Source organism: Orussus abietinus, unplaced genomic scaffold (genome assembly GCF_000612105.2).
Source record: "Orussus abietinus isolate OABI.00-Male unplaced genomic scaffold, Oabi_2.0 scaffold8, whole genome shotgun sequence".
NCBI classification, from domain to species: Eukaryota; Metazoa; Arthropoda; class Insecta; order Hymenoptera; family Orussidae; genus Orussus; species Orussus abietinus.
Window position 1 is genome coordinate 774,102 of NW_019395997.1, and position 18,174 is coordinate 792,275.

The following is an 18,174-nucleotide window of genomic DNA, read 5'->3' on the forward strand; positions in this document are numbered from 1 at the left end:
GCGCCTTTAAATAGCTGCGCGCCTCTCGTGGGCGTTCGCGCAACTTCGGCTCCGCTCGGCTACCCTCGGACGCGGCAACGTGGAACGTTCACGAAACCGAGCGAGCGCGAGGGCGGCTGGTTCAAATTCGAGCCTTGACAAATTCTGCATCATGAATTCGCGTTGTTCCTGGGAGTTTGGATTACTAATCCTCAATTACAAGAGTATTTCCGGGGAGTGATTGTGTTCCCTGATTACCTTGACGATGAAAAACACTGGACGAACGCGGAACGCGGGGTGCCCCGGCATCCAAGATGGCGGCCGGCGCAGCATCGAGAAGAGCTACATGGCGCCGGCATTTAATTTTCGCGCTAATCCTACGGTTTCTCCTGGACGCATGATACTTGATTTATCATCTACCTTCTTGATACGGTCTGATAGGAATCTTTAATCCCCCCGAAAACTTGTATGAGGTGAGAAAAAAATGAAAAATGACGCAACTAGCGATCCAAGATGGCGGCGCGATCGCGTTCTTTCTGGGAGCGATTTATTGAGGATAATTTCGAGCAAGGACGGAATTGGCAAGGGAAAAACGCGAAATTAGAGAATATTGGTCGGAGTAAAACGACTGCTCGGCGCGGTCAGCGACGGAAGCGAAACAGAGCCGCCATTCTTGTCTATTGACGAATGCAATCGGGTGCATCGTGGAGGCGCCGATCAGCCGAGCGACACCCGATCGCAACGAGCAGCGATCCGCAACACTTATTGTTTTTTTTTCCTATTTATCAGGTCCCGGCAAACGACGAGACTATTTGGTGGAACGTATCTGGGATGGCGCCGTCGATCGAATAAAACGAAACGAAAGGAAGAGGAGTACCCTCCAGCCGGCCGTCTCTTGACGCGAGGAGTTTAATTTAGATTCCAGAAATATTATCCCGGCGCAGCATCGCGGTCCAGCCGAGATGAAGACGCAGAATGAACTCGCCTTTTCGAAGCTCAACTTAACGTGTAATTAATATCACACTTTGCTCTCTCGTATTTACCTCACAGTGTAACATTAATTATGCACCAAACTAATGGCATGCATTTTTTTTTTCAAGGACCTCCACCTTTCGAAATAGCCGCAAATAGGTGAAGAGGGGTTGCAAAAGAAATTCTATCAAATTCACGGCTCGCTTATCCGAGTTGAACGGCTGCCAGCGTATATCTCGCTTCTCGTCTGTTCTGTCTGTACGTGCGGATGCATACGTACGCCTCGTACGTAAGATTAGCGAGCATTCGAGAAATGGCCAGCAAGGACGTACCCTAGATATCCACCCAGGGCGTCCGCCTCCTGTGATCGCTTTAAGTAACATTGTAAATCGGAACGCTACCCCCGAGCCACCCTCGATGAGACTTCGATCCGACCTAGAAGTCGAAGCCCCAAGGCGCTTCAGAGAATCAGCGAGTCCCAATTTCGATTCGAGGGTGGCTCGTTAATAGAGATCAGTAGCGCGACGAGTCAACGAGGCTCGACGAATTCGGTGTTGACTCATCGCCACGATTTTAATTACCCCTTCATTGATTTTCCCTGGTACAATTTGCGCTTTTTTGCGTTTCAGACCGCTCTATCGAGAGACTGATCGACGCGCTGCCAAGGAGCGAAGACATCCCAGGCGTGCACTCCGGAATGCATTGATAGACCGGCGACTTCCGCGGCGAAGAGGTCGCGGATACTTCTGGGATACCAAATCGAGTCGAAGGACAGTCCGAAGGCCTTCGGGAAATCTGACTTCGTTTCCAATAGAGCCGGGATTACGTGTCGGCCCGATGGAATCCGCGGGGGCGAAGCCACGACTGACGTTTCGGACTCGCATTAGCCGCGTGTTTACATCGCGATTTCCCGCTATAACGCGGCCAACTTGCGCTGCATGATGCCGCCGCTATTTCGGACACTCGCGACGTCATTCGCGAGCGAACTTAATGGGTGACGTGGCGTCGCGATGCCTCTTATGTCGTTTGTAGATAGGTCCTAGGATCGCCCCCGAGAGATGAATCTGGGCGTCCAAAATGTCTATCGGAGTCAACTCGGGTTACTCTATAAATGAGTCCTTGTCATCCGTGGATTGTAATCAAAAGACGCTGCGTCGATATTAATGGCATCTACCCGGCCATCTGTCAAAACCACGTGGTCAGCGACCACGTGGTTGCCCCTATATGGAGGTACCAAACTCAATCGATCCTAATTGCGTAAAGTATAAATTATTTCTTAACCATATTGTATCAACATTGCAGGTCTCGTTGACAGAGTCATCACGTCTGTGCGGCAACTCGTCAAGAGGCATGCTCAAGCTAAGTACTGACCGGGACAAATCCGCCTGGGACGTGTCCATCGGGTTTCCTGTTTCTTTTTCGACGAGCAGAACCTCGCGCTACCGTATTGCCGGCTCTGCGTGGGAGAACTCGAATATCTCATGACGTCACCGTCGTGGAGGGCGGCTGATCGATAAACGCGTCACAACAGTCCCTAGATGGACGACCAAGTCCGCATGAACTACGCATAAAATTGTCACTGCTCTCTAAACATCTCTAAAAGAGCCGAAGACAACGATCGTGCATGTCGCGAAAAAATGCCCACGTGGGCGGACTGCGCCTTGAGCTAGCAAAAAATGTCGCGAAAATTCTAGAAGACGCGGAAGTCGGATATCATGTAACGGAGTCGAGAGACTCGCTAAGGAGTGATTAACAGAAATAATAATTAAGGAAAAAAATCTTATCTTGCAAGAGATGCTTTCTACATGTCATAGCCGATGTTCTGAGAGTTGACACGGAGGTGGACCGAGGTATCGCGGAGTTATTTCGATCGTGAGTATCTTTTGGACCGCTTATCCATCCCGTGATACTTCTTCTGACCCTGCTCGGGGTCAGAAGAGCTCGGTGCAGAGCTTCACCTGACCTCGGCCCATGACGCATCGGGGAAAGGGTTAAGAGCGACAAAGTACAATTGCACGGCATTACTATTTGCATCGAACGTTCCTGCCATTTTTTTTTTTTTTTTAGAGAGAGAATTAAAATGGAATAAATTCCGAAAATCTTCGTTCCGCTTTTTATCCCATCCTAAGTAGGAAGTTTCGATCGCTCTTATCCCGCTGAAAGGAACACCTCACGTGAGGCGAAACCTCGGCATTATTATGCGTGAGCACATGCGTGGGTTCGAATTCACTCGACGGAGTTCACGCACGTATCGCTTATGCGCGTATCCGAGCACCATAAGCGGTCTCGCTCGAGTTTGGAATCGGGACCCTTGTGTACGTAGACCCCGTGCATGTAATACACGTACGAGTACGTGCGAATCTCGAGGGAGCTCTTCCAAGGGAGTTGCGAACTCGTTTCGCACGTCCTCCACTTTGAAACGAATCTCTCCTAATAGCCTGCTCGCTGTTAGCCCTTAACTAGGTGCTCGTTCCTCATAGGCCGATAACTGCTCTTTTGGCGTGCCGCACGCCACGTGTGTTGAAAATAGCTCCTTACACCCAGAACATGCGTACTATATTTATTCTAACTGTAATACTTCTGAATTCTGCTTTCACCCTGTTAATTATTTAGTCTAATTCGTTATAAAGATGCGGTGAATTTTATTTTGAGTCTAAGAAATGTCGTGTCATTTTCAGGTCGAAGATTAAGACGTGAGAAAATGTCGAGAGGAGCTCCCCGTTTCGGCGGATCGGATGCGGCCTCGGGTGCGAAGACGTTTCGCGATTTCCTCGGCTATTAATAGTCCAGGAACGCAGGCCGAAGGTGCTATCTCCTCGCGGACTTTCGGTTTGGTTCTTTTCCGGCCGTGGCGGGAATCCAACGCCTTCTTCCACGGGGGTATTTTTATCGAAATACCCTGCCCCGAAGATGAGCCGTTCCTCGGCGAATTTTTCACGCCAGGGCTCTCGGCTAATCCCGCGGAATCCGCAGGTTGCCAGCCTCGAGAGGAGCGCTCGTTGCCGCTTACGTAATTGATTCAGCGCGAAATGACTGTCTCGTCGTTGTATTACGTGTGTGTTATTCGTGGCAGTGACATTGGTCCGTCGTCGTTACCTATTTGTACATCGGCGCTCGGCTGCGGACGCACATGCACGGAGTTTTCGATGTGCAAGTGCGCCGCATTCACGCGCACGCAACACACTCGCGCGTTTATAAGCTATGCTTTTATTTGGCTTCCTTTTATTATCCCCGCGCGTAGGCGGAGCTGCGTTACTAATGGAATTAAGAGACGGTCTCTGAGAACAGAAAGGCTGTCGTGTAAGGGGTTCTCTGAAAACGAGTATATATATCCCGTATGACTGCAATCTTTATCGAATCTAATTCAATATAAACGTGGTAAGGGCGCTTGAGATTGGCTACGTTGAAGGAAACGGTTGTAAGAAGAGAATGTCACGAAGAAAAATTGTAATGTATGTATAAGGTGCGAAGCGTCGGGGAAATCGTAATTTCAAAATGACGCCGGTTCGCGCGCGAATCGTGCGTCACCGCCATCTGTACGCGGATGGTCGAAACCGGTAGCCGGGGAACTGTCATGGCCGCCTCCTGTCAATAACAATGAAGCCTCGGGGAAAGGATAATTATGGTAATAATAAAAGTGCGAGCAATGTTGGTGGTAAACAGGATGGAGGGAAGAAACCTTTTGATAAGAAGACTTACAGGTTGAAGAAATACAGCAACAAGTTCAAAGGTTAGTATTAGAGGATTGGAGCATGTGGTTGGTTTAGGTTAGGAGAGGTTGGATTTACTTGTTCCAATGTTTTCCAGTTAATCAATGGGAGGAGCGGAGGAAAAAGGCTGTTTTACGTAATTACTATAAGGAACTTCAAAGAGAATGTCCAGATGCTCAGAAGAAGCCTTCGCTCGGTCTTGAAGGTGATTCCGAGGCGAAAGGGCAAAGGTATCCTGGAATAACGATCACCTTTCGTCACATAAAAATGTATGGAATGCGGTAGTCTTACTTAGGTAATCTTTCAGTCAGTCGAAGAAGAAACCCAGCGCGTTTTTCGCTGCGAAGCAAGAATATTTAAAGAAGCAGGAGGAAAAGAAGAGGAGGAAAGAAGAGATACTCCGGGCCAAAGAGGAGAAGGAAGAGGCATTGAAAAAATACAGGGAGAAGAAACTTCAGACCTATAGGAAGCTGTCCAAGAAGACGAAAAAAGGCCAGCCAGTCATGAAGGACAGGTTGGAAATGCTGCTTGAAAAAATCCAGCAGACTGTCAGTTGACAGACAACTTTCACTCGTCGAGCAGATGCTTAATACCTGACATTTAGAGCAATTTACGTGGCCAGTTTGTGAATGGAAAATAAAAGGTTTTCCACATTATCCTAAGTTCCTTCTAGTCTATACCCGAAATAGACATCAATCTAAGAATCTGCACGCACGGTTTAACATCACCAGATCCCACTATACTTATTAAATTTTTACCCAAAATGCTTACAGTTTCACCTGTTTAAGACTTAACACATTATTGTCAAATAAAATTGTTCTTTCATGTCGATGTTACATCCTATTTTAAAGCGCCGAGTCCAGCACATTTTAATAACAACTATATCGTAAACATACATTTTTTTATTGCATCAATGTCTGCAGATTGTGCAGATCAATGAACAGTGCAACGACTTTCTGAACGATCTATTGGGGATCATCAATTCTCGCGGTGTGTGATACCACGAAATAAAGTCGCGAAAGTGGATCACGAGGGGACATCGACGTGCCGGGTGGTCGTCGGATTGAAAAGTGGCGCGCATGCGCAGACCGGTAGCGCGTCGTCTGCGCTTGGCCAAGGCGCGGCCATGACACCTCGAAGAGCCGTCAGCTAGTCAGCGGTTGCAAATGGCGACAGCTACGAGATCACAGGGACCGACTCGCGCCTAGTCGACGCCCGCCGTGCGTAATCCGTAACCAAGTTGCACGCGAACACGTCCCTCTGCCAGATCGGTACGTATTCGCGGCCGTGGAGGTTATGCGAGCGAATTCCCGGGGGAAGGCGTCCTCTCGGCAGTTCTCGCCGCCTCGGCGGAGGCGGTCGCGGCCTGACCCGGCCTGAACTCCACATTCGCGGCGCGCGATTCCGAGCGAGATCGATTCGCGAAAGGCGAGCCGATTGTTGCGAACCCGACGATCGATGGCCGAGAGCTGCCGACGCGGCCGGCCCGATAAGATCGGCCGCTCGTCAAATCTTTCGCTGCCAATGTGGGAGTCGGCACGCTGTCAAAATCTGCATTCTTATCTATGCCTACCACTGGCGAGACCATGCTACTTAATGATACCGTTCTAAGAGTTTTAAGACCCAGGGGTACACTATTACATCCTGGCCTCAGGTGGTTGCGGTCCCAGTTTTGACATTGCACAACCTGCGACGGTAGCTTGTGTCAAAGTGAATTCTTATCTGTGTACGCTGACTCGGGAATTTGAACGTTTGCAGATTTGCTTGCCAGGGAAGGAATCGAGGGACCAATGATCTTCGCTGCGTTTGCACAGAATTGTAATCGAGCTCGTTCAGAGATCGTACTCGTGCGATGGGGCTTAAAGTTCTCTCCGTTCTCTCATAGTGCTCCGCTGGCTTTGGAGCCCGGAGTGCGTGCTTAGATTTTAGGTGTATTTCACAGAGGAGGAGAGAGAGGTTATGTATCGCTGATGAAATTAATCCTAGTATTTCTTTTTTAATGTCGTAGGTGATTCGTAGCAAAGGGAGGCAAGATGCCGGCTGTGCGAGGGGATGGCATGCGAGGACTTGCCGTCTTTATTTCAGACATCAGGAACTGTGAGTTGGAATACATAGTTTTCATTAATAATTTGACGCGGCAGAGGGTGGGGAATTTACGCAGAGTGGGTTTAGATCCAGTCTCGAGATCGATAGAGTGATAACCTATTTTTTTTTGAGCTTGTAGAAGCTTTTTTTCTCTCGGTATTGCTGGCCATTCAATGACGAAGATACACATTGAGACTAATTCATACATTTTAAATGCAGGGAGTGTGAGACATGGGGGCGGAGCTCCGATATAGGCCTATCTTTTTGATAGCAGTTGACTTTCAACTGGCAATATGTAACACTTTGATATCTGTCTAATGAGTTATCTCTAATGTGTTAACGAAAAGAAAATTGGATGTCCAAAATGTCATGGCGGTATTTCATGATTATTCGGATTGTTCCGATGATTCGTGAATGGAAAATGTGTCGTAGTAATCAATACATGCAATTGTCACTGCCGAGCCAAGTGGCAGACTGCCATTATGGCTTTGTATGTCGAGTTTCGATGAGTTATTTACTCCGGTGACATAGCTATACTATTAAATACTGAAGAATTGTTTAAAAATAGACTTTTATTTATCCATCTGGCATCCTATCAATTATAAATTTCATATCGCTTTGCGCATTTAGAAATTATTTTCAGACACTGGGAATTTATCTAGTCTGACAGGAAATCAATAACATCTTAGCAGGAGAGAGATAATAGTTGAAATTTTAGAGTAACGTATCTCTTATGCCAGAAAATTTCTGAGATCTTTTCACGTTAATCCTTTAACAATAATTAAAGACATCGGGGGTTTTCTTGAATGCAGGTAAGAGCAAAGAGGCGGAGATCAAGAGGATAAATAAGGAACTGGCGAATATTCGAAGTAAATTCAAAGGCGACAAGACTATCGATGGCTATCAAAAGAAGAAATATGTTTGCAAGTTACTTTTCATATTTCTACTGGGCCATGATATTGACTTCGGCCACATGGAGGCGGTCAACCTTCTCTCATCCAACAAGTACTCGGAGAAGCAAATAGTAGGTATCGAGTCGTAATCTGTAAAATTGACTCGCTAGAAAGCACTTTCCTTTAATCATCTATCAAGTGAAATATTTAAAATACGTTTACATTTTACCTGCACCACCTTCCTCTTGAAAAAGAATTTTCTCCGTTCTCTTTCATTAATTCTCTGGCCCACCATCACCATGTATCGTAATATCCGAGCATCCTGCGCACTTGGTGCTACGATACAAATACAAATTCCTGGGGTTACATTTGCACAATTCGCAGAGAAAAATTAATAAAAATATAAATCAGTTGTACCTTTCACTTAAGGTTTGAAAGTAGTCTGAAAAATCATCCTGCGTTAAGCATGCCAACAGGAGTCTCTTCCAAAAGGACATCATGTGTTTCATTTCATACTTTTTCCTCTCACATTTGGACGCACCATTCGTGCCATTAATTTTTACTTCATGCTCAGATTGTGACTTGAGAATGTTTTCCATGTCGATTTATAGTAAGCACAAATTTAACTGCTTATGGGAGACTGTCTTTTCACCGATGACGAATCTGGCATTTTGACTTACTTAGATAATATATTTTTTATTTATTAAAGGAGCACAAGCGATTTTGTAGTGTCAGTGTCTAGGGTTAAATAACATGGCTGGCTAACAGAAAACAGTCATCGCTCCCTCGTTTGTTTCCAATGACACAATGTCTCCGTTCCCCCCAGGGCTACCTGTTCATATCGGTGCTGGTCAACACGAACAGCGATCTCATTAAGCTAATCATCCAGAGCATAAAGAACGATCTTGCATCCCGGAACCCGATCCACGTGAACCTGGCCCTGCAATGCATCGCCAACATCGGCAGCAAAGAAATGGCAGAGGCCTTTGGCAACGAGATCCCAAAACTCCTGGTGTCTGGGTGAGTATCGGAGAGGTCGATCCCAGTAAACTTCCACATGCACACGAGGAACCACTCAAACAAACTACACATTTCTCTCTCACTATTGCTTAATTGGATCTAGCCGCCTGTACCTTAGGTAAACTATGGATTTTATCTCGCAGCAGAGCATTTTAGTTTTTGCCTCCGACAAGCTTCGAACCTGAGTACACGCACCTCACGAATTATTTCTCGTTAAGTTCATGCGAGTTATTCTAATTTGGCCTGAAGTTAGGGAGAAATTAATATAAATAATTAGGGAATTAATTTATATATCGCAGGGACACCATGGACGTTGTAAAACAGAGTGCTGCACTTTGTCTCCTCCGATTGCTGAGGACTGCACCTGATGTCGTCCCAGGGGGAGAGTGGACATCGCGGATCGTCCACCTGCTGAATGACCAACACTTGGGAGTGGTCACTGCTGCTGCTTCGCTGATCGATGCTCTTGTCAAGCGGAACCCGGATGAGTATAAGGGCTGCGTCAGTCTTGCAGTCTCCAGGCTGAGTCGAGTACGTGATCTTGTATCTCATTAAATGAGATGACCCGATGTTCATAAATCTCATTAAATTTTCTAAAAGAGTCCCTAATAACTCTAGATATTCTTTACAACAGATCGTGACTTCAAGCTACACCGATCTGCAGGACTACACGTACTACTTCGTGCCTGCCCCATGGCTCTCCGTAAAGCTGCTTCGACTACTGCAGAATTACACTCCGCCAGGTAAATCTGGGACCGAAGAAGGCATGCCTTCAGTTTCTTGCACTTATATATTATTCAGGAAACGGTGTATATTTTTTTTAATCTAATTGGTCGAGCGTTAATTGAAATATCCTAATTAATCCCCAACAGCAGAGGATCCGGGAGTCCGGGGAAGATTGAACGAGTGCCTGGAGACAATACTCAACAAGGCCCAGGAGCCGCCAAAATCGAAGAAGGTCCAGCACTCGAACGCGAAAAACGCCGTTCTTTTCGAGGCCATCAGCCTCATAATCCACAACGACAGCGAGCCAAATCTCCTGGTGCGCGCGTGCAACCAGCTCGGCCAGTTCTTATCTAACCGAGAGACGAATCTTCGTTACTTAGCCCTCGAGTCCATGTGCCATCTCGCCACGTCGGAGTTCTCCCATGAGGCTGTGAAGAAGCACCAGGAGGTCGTGATACTGTCCATGAAGATGGAGAAGGACGTGTCCGTCAGGCAACAGGCGGTGGATCTCTTGTACGCCATGTGCGACAAGAGCAACGCCGAAGAGATAGTACAGGAGATGTTAAATTATTTAGAGACGGCCGACTATTCCATTAGGGAAGAAATGGTGCTGAAGGTCGCGATCTTAGCCGAGAAGTACGCCACGGATTACACGTGGTACGTCGACGTGATATTGAATCTCATTAGGATAGCGGGTGACTACGTCTCCGAGGAGGTCTGGTACAGGGTCATCCAAATAGTCATCAACAGGGACGACGTCCAGGGCTACGCCGCGAAAACGGTCTTTGAGGTGAGTCCACCAGGAGGCGCCGTTAAGTAAAGCTAATCCAACTCCCTTACTTACCTTCGGGCTCCTTTTTAGGCTCTACAAGCCCCGGCTTGCCACGAAAACATGGTCAAGGTTGGCGGCTACATCCTCGGCGAATTCGGGAACTTAATCGCCGGCGACCAGCGCTCTTCACCGTCGGTGCAATTCCAGCTCTTACATTCCAAGGTGGGAGGTCTTAAAAGTGCCGGAGAAGAGAATCCATATATAATGCATATAACACATGTATAATATGTGTTATAAATTCTCTTTTTTCAGTACCATTTATGCTCGCCTATGACACGAGCGTTACTGCTCTCCACGTACATCAAGTTCGTCAACCTCTTCCCGGAGATCAGAGGCCAGATCCAGGAAGTCTTCAAGCAGCATAGCAACCTGCGCAGCGCCGACGCCGAGCTGCAGCAACGAGCTTCGGAGTACCTGCAACTCAGCATCATCGCCTCGACGGATGTCCTGGCAAGTGGTTTTATATAGTTTTATAATTTATATATAAGAGGATTCTTCGTTCCGTAAATAGATCTGAGGAATAATCGGGATCCTTTCGCCGCAGGCCACGGTCCTGGAGGAGATGCCGGCCTTCCCTGAGAGGGAGTCCTCGATTCTGGCGGTGCTGAAGAAGAAGAAACCCGGCCGGGTGCCTGAAAACGAGATCAGGGAAAGCAAGAGCCCGGCTCCCAATACGAATCATCACGCCGAGTCTGCTTCTACGGCGACCACGGCTACCGTAAATAATTCCTCGGCCGATCTGCTAGGTCTTTCGACGCCTCCCTCTTCCCAGCCCTCCAGCAACACGGGAGTCCTGTTGGACGTCCTCGGGGACATCTACAGCATGCCGAACAAGGTCGGAGCGACCAACGGTGCCCAGAATACCTACAACCCTAAGAAGTGAGACCCGTTCGATATCTTTACATCGGTACTTTAATACGGGACCAGGTTTATAATCAAACCCTCGCGCTCCCAGGTTCGTCTGCAAGAACAACGGCGTACTCTTCGAGAACGACCTGATCCAGATCGGCGTCAAGTCCGAGTTCCGGCAGAATTTGGGCCGCATTGGGCTGTTCTACGGAAATAAAACGCAGTACGCCTTGCACAGCTTCCAGCCTCAACTCTCGTGGTCGAAGGAGAACCAGGCGAGGCTAGCCGTCCAGGTGAAGCCCGTCGACCCGGCCCTGGAAGCTGGTGCCCAGATCCAGCAGACTATCAACGCGGAGTGCATCGACGATTACAGCGGTTGGTCGACTATTGTCAACTGATTACCAGGGAATTAACCTGAGCATCACCCCATAACTCGTAACTTACAGACGCGCCCAGCATGATGATCTCCTTCATCTACAACAACATACCCCAGGAGATCATGATGAAACTACCCCTGACGATCAACAAGTTCTTCGAGCCCACCGAGATGAACGGGGAGTCGTTCTTCGCCAGATGGAAGAACCTCGGAGGGTAAATGAACGGATTCAATCGTAGACATGTAGCTGGTTATCGAATTCGTGTCTTTATCGAGTCTCCGTTTCAGGGCGAACCAGCAGCGTTCGCAGAAGATCTTCAAGGCCCAGCAGCCGATGGACCTGGACCAAGTGCGCACCAAGCTTCAGGGCTTCGGGATGCAGTTGCTGGACGGCATCGACCCGAATCCTGACAATTTCGTCTGCGCCGGAATCGTGCACATGAGAGCGCAGCAGGTCGGCTGTTTGCTGCGTCTTGAGCCTAACAAACAAGCGCAGGTGAGTCACTTTGACATCCCCTTAATCCTAGGGATGATCGGTATTTATTTATTCCTCCACCCTTCTGCAGATGTTCCGCCTGACGGTGCGCTCGAGTAAAGAGTCGATGTCGGTGGAGATCTGTGACCTGCTGGTGGACCAGTTCTAATCGGGCCAAGAGGCTCGCAGCGATTCCCACCCTCTTCGATCATCCGCGCGTCCCAGGATACTCGATCGCTCGTCTTCGGCCATTGATTAACGACCAGCGAGTCGGACAATCGGACGATGGTAACGATCGATCACCCGTTAACGAGGAACGCGTTGTACCCAAGATTGCGCCCTTATACCCCGCGGTAACGATCTCCATTAAGGACGAGTAGCGATGTCTGCGTAAGCGACAGCCCATACGAGCGTATCGCCACTTGGTCGGGCAGGACGAGGGGAGTTTAGGTATAACGAAGCTTAAGGAAACCGAGAGAGAGACCTAGATCGAGCCACGGTGGGCAGTATTAGTCCGTGTGAAGGTCAGATGATATTTTTTATTAATTTATGTTTCGGCGCATGGGGCCGCTTTCGCGTTCTTTTTTCTTCTCTTCCTTTTTTACCCCCTCGTTCTTCGTTTCTCCATGTCAGGGGACGGAGGATAGACTGCTAAATGGTTTTCCTACGTCGACGGGAAGTGCGATCTCAGGGGAACGGGATGACCTAGTGGAGGTAAACTCTTCAGGGTCGGACGTCGCCCCTTGGGGGTCGTATTTTCTCGTCGGCCATTTTCTGCGGGACCTCCACTTCCGTTCGCTTCCATGCGAGGCCACGGCGAAAGTATAAAACGTATGAAATGTATGGAATATTAATTCCCACTGTACTCGTACACACGTATAACGAAGCTCAAAGGGATCGCCTCTCTCGTCGCTGCGCCGGTTTCGCCGCACGCAGCGACCTCGTCGCCGCGATTTGGAACTAATTGGAAGGATTTCGCGTATCTCAACGAGAGAACCCGAAGAATCCGAGGGATGTGGCAGGAAATCCATGGCTGGTACCGCGAGAGGCTGCGTGGGTGCGACTTTTTAACTGCAGCCTCGGTGATTTATTGATTCAGGGGTCGATGGTTCGTATACTATTTTTTTTTTTATTCCCTTCTCGTCGTGCAACGATCACCCGCGATCTCCCGGATCGTCCTCGCCGGTCTCTTCAGGGAGTTGTATATTTACCTAGGGCGTTGATCCTGTAACGAAGGACCAGACGCGTTCTTCAGGGTGCCCGGCCCCTTGCCGATGGCTAAATTGTACATTTTAACGTTTCAATTGTAAATAGGTGCTCCGATTAATTGCGGGCTACTGATTTCCTGGTTTTCGCAACGACCAGCTGTGCGCACCCGTTCACCATGGCGTAGAGAAACCCCGGCAAGCCTCTTTCCTCACGGTCCAGATTGACAGTCGTCTCGAAGAGTTACTCGAAGAGCCACACGAAGAGGACCACGAATAAAGGCGAGGCCAAGGAGACACGCGCCCGAATCTCAGATAATAATTAATCTTAACGATCAACGAGTCGATTTAATTAGCGAGCTTCGCCGAGTGGCCAGTCATGGATTTGGGGGGCGAGATTTCGGCCCCGTGAAATCGGAAATAAATGTCGTGCGTCGGTTTAACACCTGATTAACGATTAATTGTTAGATCCCGTTAATGGACACCGTGCGTAGTGCTCGTACACTTATACTCTGTACAGACTTGAAGAGAGTGCGGAGCCAAGGATTAAGTTATATTCCATGTGTTAATATGCACGTATATGTATAGACATATATATATATTTGAATTATGTGTAAGGATCCACGAAAGTGCGCCTCCACGATTTGTTGTTAGCTCTAATGGCGAACGTTGCCACTTCTGCGGATTCTTTTTTATTTTGCTCTTCTGAGTTTGGGAGCGATCCCCTGAGGATGCCCTGGGCATCCCCTGGGATCGGCTCGTCCTTCCCGGATGATCACAAGTCGACTTTTTCCTGGACTTTCCCATGAGAATTGCGGACCAGCGCTCTCCCCGACTCGTCGCGCCATTTTGTATCGTTTAGCTTTATATGTACATGTATGTTAGGAATTGATTTATACCATCGCACGGTATATATGTATATGCATATATATGTGTAACATCCCGTACAAAGGTTCCATGTCGAGTGCTTCATTTCTCTCCGTTGCGACCTCGGGTTTTATCTGGTGTGTACTATATGTGAGCGAGTGCTGCATACTATATATACATATAGAACACGTATATATTTATTATGTCGATATATAATAAATATAATCGTTGCGTATAGTATGTACTATGTAAAACTGGCTTCCTTCGTGTCATGGCGACCCCTCTCTTCAGCTCTTATGGCGACCTCCACGTGGCCGTAGAACCGTGTACGAGTGTCGTGTAGTAACCCCTGCGATTGTACAAATGTATTTCGTTTGACATGTCGGCTCGCGTGGTTCAATCCGTTAATCGCCTCGCTTAGTATAGCCGTAGAGAGGAAACTCGCCGAGAGCGAAATCCGGGAAAGACGAGGAATGAAGGAGAACTCGAGGACTCGAGAAAAGCGAGACATTTACGGGATCATTGATACGGCACATTTACCCAGACGACGGGGTCAATCGTGTATCTCTTTATTCTACTTATGAGATATTATCGAGGGCGCGTTCTTATCATTAAGTAAGACTTAAGCTCGCGAAAGTGTCGGCTTGTCACCTGTTCTTCGTTCTCTCTCTTTCTCTGCGATCGCGAGGTCTCGGAGGGGACGAGTTATCGTCGTCTCGTCTCTTTCGAACCTCTGGGCCGAACCAATGATATATGTATAATATATATATTACATATATTATATATATATAGACATATGACGCGACTTATAATGTATGTATGATAATTATTACGCATCACGCTCACACAGACACACACACATCGACGTTCGTGAATGGACTCGCGGTTTACTCGAGAATCCCTTTGTTATCATAGCTGGAGACATTCCTCCGGATAAGGCGAACCTCCTCTCCGTTCTTCGTTCCCGGCTCCTGATAACGATTACGAGGACCGAATGACTGCCTCTTATCAGCCCTATCAGGGGGACTCTCCAATCGGGGTCGAACCTAGCCTCTGAATCTCCGAGTTTCTGCGGCTTTAATTAACCTAGTTATTTAATAAACGCCTCACGGCGATAGCCGGCTAAGTGGATCTTAAGTTCGACCCCTAAATTAATAGTTAATGGCATATCCTCCGGGGAGGAACTCGAAATCCACTTCCGGACCTGCCGGGGGGGTCTCTTCGCGTTTTCGGACGTCACTTTAGGGCCATTATCAGGCTTATCATCGGTTTTTCTTATTTCTTTGTTTATGAGGTAAACTCGCCGGGTCGGGTACGGAGTCGGAGGAGCGCCTCCCCAGGACGTTCGCACTCGTTAATGCCTACGCAAATTTCCAAGCCCTTAATTAACCGAGGACATGTGGAGAGTGAATTAATCCGAGGACAAGTGAAGATGCGAAGGAACGATTGACACGCGCGAGGGTCTCGCGAAACCCTCTCATCCACGTGGGCGTACATGCGCGATTCGTACGAATTGTACCCTACGAGTCTTTGGATATTATATATATAGAGTATATATATATATATATATAAAGTATACATATACATATTATATAGAGAGATTAATATTACGACACGCGACGCTGTTTCTGTACATGGGTCGAAGGATCATCCAGCGTGGGATCATCGTAGAGAGATGTATAGCTTAGCTCATTACGCTCGCAGTACTCGTTTCCGACATTGTTTCGTTTTCTCTCTCTCTCTCTCTATCTCCCTCTTTCTCTTCTCGTTCGACAACGAGACGGTCGTCGGCGCTCGCCGGTTAACGCCGAGCCCTGCGTTTACGCATTAACTCGACGAGCGGCCGACTTAACGAGACCATCTGTAAACGGCACATTACAATAAAGCCACGTGTACACGCCGCTGTTCAAAAGGACTATTTTTGTACGACGGGCCGCACCGTTGATTGACTAGTTTACAACAATCCGTGAGATTTCAGGGGACTCGGCGGGCTCGGCGAGACTCCTGGGGACCAGGACCCTGGCTACGGAATTTTCATACATGTATGGGAAGCCTGGGAAAGAGGCGACTCCTGGTCGAGGGAAGCGTCTCGCATGGATTTGAGAATCTTCAGGGAGGTCTTCGGGGTCCTCTTCGAGATTTCGGAAGGTGAGGTAAGGGGATCTTGGAACGACTCCCTGGGAACGGGTCGAGAGCGATGGAAGAGGTCAGGATTGCGACTCGAGGGTTCTTCGGGGTAGACCGAGTTTTTGTCTAATTTTTATCCACCTTCCAGGGTATGGAGGGGAAACGGGAGTTTTTTTCCTGGAGGAGGAGCGACGAAGTGCAGGGTCTTCGGGGACGTCTTCGGCATCGAGGTAAGGTCCTTGGACACCTTGGGACGATTCTGGACGCGAAGATCGTGTCAGAAGAGGATTAAGATCGGCGCAAGAGGACAGGACCTCACAGCCTCTGCATCCTGTTGGACTCTTCGTCAATGACGCCTCCTAGTGCCGCTTCCACGTCCTCCTTCAGGATCTCCTGGCGGTCGTTCCCCTCGTAGCCGTCGACCGGCTCGTTCACCAGGACGCTCTGCTCGCCGGTGCTCTGGGCGTCTTCGGGGGCCAGGAAGAAGTTGGCGCGGGTCTTGCACTTCCTCAGGAAGTCCTCGTTGTCCAGGACTCGCCTGTGGCAGGAGTCGCAGACCGTGTCCGCCCTGGGCGTGCAGGGGTGCGCCTCGTACAGACCCGGACCGCACCTCGAGCAGATCCAGCAGGGCTGAGTGCTGTGGTGAGGACTGTACGTCCCTCGAGGACACTTCCCACATTCCGTGTCCTTCCCTCGGGAGCATCTGCTCGTCACTCCCCAACCTGGACCGCATCTGCTGCAGTGGGTGCCCCCGTGGTGGTGCCTCGTGTGCGGCTTGCCCTCCGACACCTGGAAGAAAGCTCTTTGGTCAGTCGATATCCTTGCTACTCTGTTTACTTAATGTAAATTCATATTTATACTTGTACTATCTAAATTGTATTTATATCCTGCTATGCAAATTCAGGCACGTCTCCGGGGGAGTCTGCGGCATCGGAGAGGTTCAGACGAGACTTATACCCAGGTAAAAACGAAATATCAATTAGAAGTCCTCCCGAACCTCATCGGCACTTCAACCGTAACGTCGCAATTGCAGGTACACCTTTCAAGCGCGACGAAAGGTGGTCCCTATGGAGAACAGGTGCAACGGGCGCGAGGACCAGCTGACTTGGAGAACACCTTGCTGATCGCGTTGCTAAGTCACAGAACGAGGCAACGACGCGAAAGGACGGTCTTAGAGATATGTTATTTAGAAGAGGACCCTGAAGAGAGACTCGAGATCCGTGGATACTGAACGACGATATTCCTATTTCGACGCGTCCTGGGACCTCGCCCCCGCCGGGCATGCTTGTCCTCGATCCGGCCTTTCGATTTCCATCTGCTACTCCGCCCTTCAAAATTATCCGCCCCCCGATCGGGCCCCTCGGCGACAAGGGTCCGCAGCTGACGGCGAAGCTGCCACGGGCCCGGTGCATCCTTTCGAATAGGTCCTGCCCTACAATTTGGTACCCCCTTGTTGTCGGGGAAAACGAGCCGACCAATAGGATTCCCTGGACGGCAGGATAGATGACTAATGTGGCCCTCTCTGCCTCCTCCAAATTCATATGATCCTTAAGGGCATGTATTATATTTTTCATTTTTAATCAATACATTAATCTTAGAGAGATTCATCTTTAAGCCGTCCTAAAGGAATGGTGTCTATCGGAACTCGGTGCACCATTTCTTTCGTTATCCGCATCATCATATTATATACATGTATAATTAATTTTTACGACGTTCCTTGGAATTATATACCACGACCTCGTCTTCTGTTTCAGAATTGGTCGGTGTAGAATTTCCGTCATGGTCATCTTCATTAACTCGAGGAGAAAAGTCGGCAGCTGCGCTCGGCACGCGCCAGCTCGACGTCAGGTGAATCGAACACCCGGTGTCCGTTCCTCGCGTTTATCCTTGAAGTAAAAGCCACCCAAAAGGTAATCTTCCTCTCTCTCCTGTCCCGAGTGCACGCATTACGCGTGTGCACCGCGTCGGGCACGCGTCGAGTCAGGTGGCGATCGCACCGGGCCCGATCGATTTCCCTCGATCTGCTCCCGGCCTGGCGAAATGAATTTCTTTTCTCCT

The 18,174-nt window shown here is 48.8% G+C and overlaps 3 protein-coding genes across 4 annotated transcripts; 2 read left to right on the forward strand and 1 right to left on the reverse strand.

The window, feature by feature from the left end:
- Nucleotides 1–2,544: 2,544 nt before the first annotated feature.
- Nucleotides 2,545–5,487, forward strand: LOC105699383 (rRNA-processing protein fyv7). Of its 2 annotated transcripts, XM_012424308.2 has the most exons (5): nucleotides 2,545–2,668; nucleotides 2,744–2,823; nucleotides 3,630–4,681; nucleotides 4,759–4,891; nucleotides 4,969–5,487. In XM_012424308.2, exons 3-5 carry the CDS (start codon nucleotides 4,549–4,551, stop codon nucleotides 5,216–5,218), a joined length of 516 nt encoding a protein of 171 aa, XP_012279731.1. In that variant the 5' UTR covers nucleotides 2,545–2,668; nucleotides 2,744–2,823; nucleotides 3,630–4,548; the 3' UTR covers nucleotides 5,219–5,487. The 2 variants fall into 2 exon arrangements, with proteins under 2 accessions (XP_012279731.1, XP_012279732.1); XM_012424309.2 differs by having other exon boundaries at nucleotides 2,551–2,823.
- Nucleotides 5,488–5,732: 245 nt separating this feature from the next.
- On the forward strand, nucleotides 5,733–15,889 carry LOC105699434 (AP-2 complex subunit alpha). The gene is made up of 14 exons (XM_012424416.2): nucleotides 5,733–5,932; nucleotides 6,670–6,758; nucleotides 7,559–7,770; nucleotides 8,466–8,659; nucleotides 8,959–9,190; nucleotides 9,294–9,402; nucleotides 9,532–10,175; nucleotides 10,248–10,379; nucleotides 10,470–10,667; nucleotides 10,762–11,096; nucleotides 11,173–11,441; nucleotides 11,513–11,657; nucleotides 11,731–11,938; nucleotides 12,009–15,889. Exons 2-14 carry the CDS (start codon nucleotides 6,695–6,697, stop codon nucleotides 12,084–12,086), a joined length of 2,820 nt encoding a protein of 939 aa, XP_012279839.1. The 5' UTR covers nucleotides 5,733–5,932; nucleotides 6,670–6,694; the 3' UTR covers nucleotides 12,087–15,889.
- On the reverse strand, nucleotides 15,719–17,118 carry LOC105699285 (tumor necrosis factor receptor superfamily member 14). Its single transcript, XM_012424156.1, has 2 exons — nucleotides 17,114–17,118; nucleotides 15,719–16,945 (listed from the first exon to the last, which is right to left on the reverse strand). Exons 1-2 carry the CDS (start codon nucleotides 17,116–17,118, stop codon nucleotides 16,432–16,434), a joined length of 519 nt encoding a protein of 172 aa, XP_012279579.1. The 3' UTR covers nucleotides 15,719–16,431.
- Nucleotides 17,119–18,174: the final 1,056 nt, after the last annotated feature.